The sequence below is a fragment of the Calypte anna genome, chromosome 1 (genome assembly GCF_003957555.1).
Source record: "Calypte anna isolate BGI_N300 chromosome 1, bCalAnn1_v1.p, whole genome shotgun sequence".
Lineage (NCBI taxonomy): Eukaryota > Metazoa > Chordata > Aves > Apodiformes > Trochilidae > Calypte > Calypte anna.
The window spans coordinates 178689931-178696127 of NC_044244.1; the positions used below are offsets into that span (position 1 = coordinate 178689931).

Sequence of the window (6197 nt, forward strand, 5' to 3'; positions counted from 1 at the left end):
GCAGCTGGAGGGACACAGCACCAGGAAAGCCAAGGAGCCTTGTCCCAGGCTGAGTTACATCCCCTGACACCCTGCAGGGTGGGGGAGTTGGTTTTGGGTTGGTGTTTTTTTTAGTTTTGGGGTTTTATTTTTAATGTTTTTGGGAGGGGGGGTTGTCTCATAAATGAGGCTAGGCTGCTCAAATGAGGGCCTACAGGTTAGAGGAAGGTGGGAACAGCACAGCCACTTACAGGGACCTAAAGGCTCAAAGTATTTAGCTGGTGACTGTGAATCCTACTGAAAACAAAATCTTCTGGAAATGCTATCAGCTGGAGAGCCTTCAGTGTTGTTTGGGGAGGGAGAGCCCAATGGGTCCACAGGCTTTGCCCATCCTGCTCCTGCTGCTGTTTCCCAACCAGTCCTGCAGCCACTGGGAGGTGAGGGGTCCAGTTCACCTGATGCTCAGCTGCCCTCTCCCTGCTCCCCTTCTCTCTAAGCAAACCCTTTCAGACCCACTGAGGCACAGCATTCAGCCATGTAAGTTTTTGTTTTTACTGTTAGTCTTTAAAAACACAGCCAAAAATCCTAACTTTGCTTTCTGCCAGGGGCTGGAGAACTTGGCTGGTCAGATGTTTTCTTGTGGACAGAGGGAAATAAAGTATTCACTGAAGGAAAAAAAACCTGTAACAAAGCAAACAAACCCAAAAATCACACCATAAAGTATTTATTAAGAAACAAAGGGTGCTTTTCTTCATTTGTAAGAAACACTTTAAAGCAAGTGCCCTTTTTGAGATTTAAAAGCTGTATCAAATGGTAACATTGGTTTTACATTATTGTACAGGACATTAAAAAAGAAAACCAAACATCTCACAAGCTTCCTTTCATTACAACTCAGGTTTCTCTGCCTTCAGCTGTAAATCAATTTCTACAGACTTAAATTTAACTTATTCTTTTAAAAAAAAAAACAAGTAAACAATATACAAAGAGATTCACCTGAATTTCATAGGTCAGAGAGGTGGCCTTGCCAGGTCATGTGCAAGGCAGGCAGTGCATGCTGGCAGGGGGCAAGAGCTGACTTGATTCACAGCTGGGAAAGATCACAAGCACATGGATGGATTTGCCTGGCCATGCACCAACAGGCTGGGTCCCACCTGGGGTCAACCACCTCCAGCTCCTGCTGCAGCCACCAGGCAGCAGCTGAAGGCATTCAAACCCCCCATGCCTAATGTCAACTCAGCTTCATAAGGTCAGTGTGACAAAGCAGTTAGATATCTAAATCCCCACAAGACCTGAGCACATGCCAGGTCCTTCAAAAGCCCAGCAGCACCCAGCTACTGTGCACCCACTGCTTTCAAAGATGCACAGAGCTGTGCAGGTAGAGCAGAGCTGTCACCCACCACCTCCTGCTGCTTCTGTGCCAAAACCACCCAGCCTGGCTGGAGGTGAAGCCAGGTCATGTAAGCCAATCTTTCTGTCCAGGTCCTACATGCTGAGAGGGCAATTGCAGCCAGGAACAGCAGATCTGGGATAAATTACCTATTCATTTCCCTGTGTCAGTGGTCAAACCATTTCTGCCTGCTGCAGACTGCCTGTGTGTGGCATGATGACAAGTAAACCATTGGATTTGGCAATATTTTTGCACGTACATGTAATTTAAAAACAGACATATAAAAAATAGTAGTATCACAGTTATTGCTACATACTGATACAGTATCAAGACAATAAGAAAAGGTTCATTAGTTCTGGTCTGGTTACAGTAACTGCCCGGTTTGGTATGCATCCTCAGTCCTCTGTTGGGGTGCTTTGGCTGAAGAACAAACAGATGCAAATGCAGACTATGTTTTTAAGAGCCCAAACCAGCCTTAAACGGCTTGTTGCATCTGAGGTGATATGTAACAATTAGCTCAGTCTGATTATTCCCATATTCTCAGCACACTGTTGCCTCTTCAACCTGGAGAGGCATTTTTTCCCCAGATGAAGCAAAGCCAGATGGAGCCAGCAGCTCCAGTGCAGTGTCCCTCCCTGCATCACACCTCCCTGGCATCCCAGGGAGCCCCCAACACCTCCATCCTTTGGTTGGGCTTTTTTTTTTTAATATTTTAAAAATTTTTTTAAATACAGCTATGCCTTCCTAGTCTTCTGCCCCATAGACAAAGAAGCGAAGGGGGTGGGTTTCAAACCCCTTCCAGCCCCTCCATATCCAAGTTGGGGCAGCTTTGTGTGACAACTCCCCATGGAGCGGGGCTGAGGACTCAGAGTGGACTGGCAAGGGGACAAAGCCCCTTTTCCTGCAGCCAGACTCAATCACAAGAAGGGGCTGACACCTTTGTGCACATTCACACGAGCTTCCTGTTTCATGGGAAGCGAGGTTAAATCAGGAATATTAGGAGTCACAGTACAACCTTTCTCTGCAAAGGCAGCTTCAGCTCAGATGCTGCTAGCTGTACCGAAAGCTTTGCTGAGCAGCAGGAAGAGCAAGCACCTCGTACCCTGTTTTTAGTTAAAAAATTCACAAAGATAAAGTCTGTGCAAACTACTATTGGGTCCTGATCTTGAGGCAAAACCAAATCAAGAAGGGTTTCAAGTGCACTGAAAGGAAGACCCAAATAATTCACTCTTCTAATTCCTACATAAATACCAGGGACAAGACTAAGCCTTTTGTGGCATTTCACCCCAAAACTGGAGGTGCATAAGAAGCCATGAGGGCTCATACCAGCACCTGGCATGCAGAGATTGCACCATTCAGCTCTTGGTTGTGATTGTCTGTAAAGCAACGGGAAACATCTTTAAGGAGCTGGGAGAAAAAAAGGTTTAAGAACTGCGGTCTTGTGCAGTGTAACCAAACTCTTTCTACAAATTAATTAGGCAAATACTTCTGACCATGTCATACCTGAAGGGCACTTACTGGCTCCGGCATTTATCTTGCAAGTACAGTGATGGGAAGTGCATTTTCAGCATAATCCTTTGCTGCTGTAAATCATGCACTGGAATGAGAGCGTATCTGGAAACGTTAATTCAGAGATATCATCCTACAGTTCCTGGCAACGGACCCCGATGAAAATAAATGGTTTATAAACACTGTCTGACATGCATAAGCCTTTCAAAATTATTTACATGCGATGTTCTGGGAGCTTCATTCCGAGGAAGTATTTCTCCTCCAATCAGTTTAGATATTCAAAAATCTGTCAGGCAGGGAGGGGGAGGAAGGTGTCAGCACTACACAGTCACAGCTGGATACATCTTCTGTTCGCTGTTGGTGTGTGGGTAGGGGGACTGGATCTGCCTGTAGCCACCCTGCAAACCATCGAGGAAGGGAGGCACTGGGGTCAGCGGCATCGAGTCATGCTGCACGGCATAGCCCACGTACTGGGGGTGCAGGTACTGCCCCTGGTGCGGCACAATCTGGGTCGCCTGCTGGCAGTTCAGCACCGAGAAGTTTGTCGGCATGTTGACATAGACATTATTCATGGTCCCTTCTGGCAAACAGCAGTTGGTCTGGGACCTGGTAGGGGGGGCTCTGGCCCCCGAGTTGGCACTGGAGCTGGAACTGGCGGCGGTGCTCGACTGTCGGGAAGAGGAGCCCCGGGAGGTGCTGGCACTTGGGATCATGGGGATTGTCTCCATCAGGCGGGTGCCTCCAGGGGCTCGGCTCTGCTGGGGCTCCTGCTTGGGCCGCAGGCATCTGCAACAGCAAGCTGCCACCAGTGACCCCAAGATGATGAAGGCGACAAATACAGATCCAACAATAAGGAAGGGCACATAGATGGGCACTGCAACAGAAAGGAAAACATCATTACTGGGAGAAGAGGACAAACCCCAACAGCTCCAGCAGAAGGTCCCTCCCACCTCAGCTGAGCCCACCATCCCCCAAGCACAGGTCAGTGTAGGGTGAGCACTAAAACCCATGTGTGCAGCAGAGCGTTTCACACGGGGGAGATTAAAAGGGATGCTAAAACCAACAGCTGGAGTTTCCAAAATGATCTTTAAACTTATTAGCTGGGAGCAAAGTCCACAGCTCACCCTTCAAGGGAGGGCAGCTCACTCTAGTTGCCCATGGTCTAGTCCACAGCAGATACTGCTTCACATCTCACCAGATCTTGTCTCCAATACACCCTGGTGCTGCATCACATCCCTGCCCATTGCCAGCCTTCTTTAGCCACTGTCACCCTTGGCACATGGGGACAACCAGGGATGAGGGTCCAGCTGCTCAGCACTTCAGCCCTGGGTTTGGGGAGAAACCACAGGGTGGATGGCAGTGCCACACCATCATGCTTCAAAAGCTTCACTACCAGCATCCCTTGCATGCAAGGCTTAAAGACAGGGCAGGGAAGGTGTGTGAGGGGTGGGAGCAGAAAGAACATGTGATGCTTCAGTAATGGGGTCAGGAGTCTGACAAGGTGGATGGTGAACACCATCTCTGGAAGGGCCTGGACTTCAGTCATCCTTCACTGGCTGTTTTCTCTGCCTTGGTACAAAATCTGCACAGATATATCCAGAAATAACAAGGGCAAGGTCTTCCCTTCGGCACCTGCAAATGCTCCCAACAACGTGCCTGGGCTTCATTATTTCTACCAAAACCTGGCAGCCCTGAGACTCAGGCAGGGCTGTGGACCCCTGCCTGACCTGGGTTAAAGCAACAACTGCTAATGACCTGCCGTGGGCTCAGGGGACATGGAGTCCCTCCTGTGAGTTAACCAGAGCCATCACAGGGCAACAGCTCCTAAACCTGCTGAGCACTAAATATTCACTGTTAAGAAAAATGCCTCGTTCTCAGTGCTACCACAGGAGTTACCTGTCCGCTCAAGTCAGGCCACATTTCTCCTATGTCTTCCGTAACTTTTGCCCTTCTAAACAAAAGGATTGCAAGAACTTGTCTCTACTTTTAAGCTTGGCACTACAGCAGCTCTTGAGCAGGTGCACGCACTTGCTACAGATTGTAGCACACAAGTTTTCCAAGTAAATCTCTCCTAATTATAACATAACTTCAGGCTACTTCTGGTGCGTTCCGCACGGAGGGACGGCAGCAAGGGTGCTGGGAAGCCACCGAGGCGTTTTTTAAACGGCAGTAGAAAGACTTAAATTGAAATTCAATCTTGTGAAAAACATTCCTAAGTGGGGGGATTTGAGCTGGAAGAACATATACAATTAGAAAAGGGACCAGCCAGAAGTCATTTTGAAATGCTCTAAGACTTTTTTTTGCTGTTGACATGGTTATTTCATTTTTTTCTTTCCCTTTTTATTCGCAAGCACAAACGGGGCTGAGGAGCGCTGTGGCAGCGTAGCACACGACAAACAGCATGTCCAGAGCTGTCGGAGTGCGGTGTCACCGGCTGTTGAAGACGACACGAATGGACACGCAAATCACACGAGGGAAAGAAAAAAAAGTATCTAAGCGCGGGCAGTTTCCACCCCCCGACAGCTGCAGCAGCGCTCGACCGGCCCCACTTCCCTTCAGCTCGCCCCACGACTCATTTGTGGAGGCAGGAGCCAAGGGGGAAAGCGCGGACGACAATGTTGATCGCCCCCGCGGCCACCGAGCCCTAGGTCCCGCCGGTGCCGCCTCACCTGCCGCGCCGTCGGGGCCGTCCTTGCCGGGGCGGCCCGGTTCGCCGCCGCCCTGCCGCCGGTCGTTGTCGCAGACGCCCTGGTCGAGGCGCGCCTCGGCGCTGGAGCAGCAGTACCGGAGGGCGCAGCTGCCGCAGCAGATGGTGGCGTCGCCGCCGTCGAAGCGCTCGGGGCACTGGAAGCCGTCCCGCCAGCCACCCTGCCCGTCCAGCCAGCCGTGGCAGTACTCGCCGCTGGCCGCGGCCCCCGCCGGCAGCAGCCACCCCAGCGCTGCCAGCAGCAGCCAGCACCGCCCGCCCCGCATGGCGAGGGGCCGAGGGGGCGGCGGGGCGGGCGGTCAGAGCCCCCCCGCGCCGGGGCAGCGCCGCCCGGCCCCCCGGGACATGCAGCCGCCGCGCTGCGGAGAGTCTCGCCGCGGGTCCTGCCGCCGCCGTCGCCGCATACCCGGGGCTGGGGATGCGGAGCCGCTGCCGGGAAGGACCGGCCGAGCGGAGATGAGAGGAGCGGAGCTGAGTGGCCGCCGCACCTACTCGCCTGCCGCCTCCGCGGCCCGGCCCGCGCCCATGAGCGAAGGCAGGAGGAGCGGTGCTGTCCCTGCTGCCCCGGGGCGCTGACTCCCACTCCCCCAAACCCCGTTCCCCAACCCCTGCGCC

The 6197-nt window shown here is 52.0% G+C and overlaps 1 protein-coding gene across 1 annotated transcript; it reads right to left on the bottom strand.

Annotated features, from left to right (window-relative positions):
- Positions 1–730: 730 nt before the first annotated feature.
- Positions 731–5848, bottom strand: SHISA2 (shisa family member 2). Its single transcript, XM_008494934.2, has 2 exons — positions 5545–5848; positions 731–3749 (listed from the first exon to the last, which is right to left on the bottom strand). Exons 1-2 carry the CDS (start codon positions 5846–5848, stop codon positions 3196–3198), a joined length of 858 nt encoding a protein of 285 aa, XP_008493156.2. The 3' UTR covers positions 731–3195.
- Between the last annotated feature and the right edge of the window lie 349 nt (positions 5849–6197).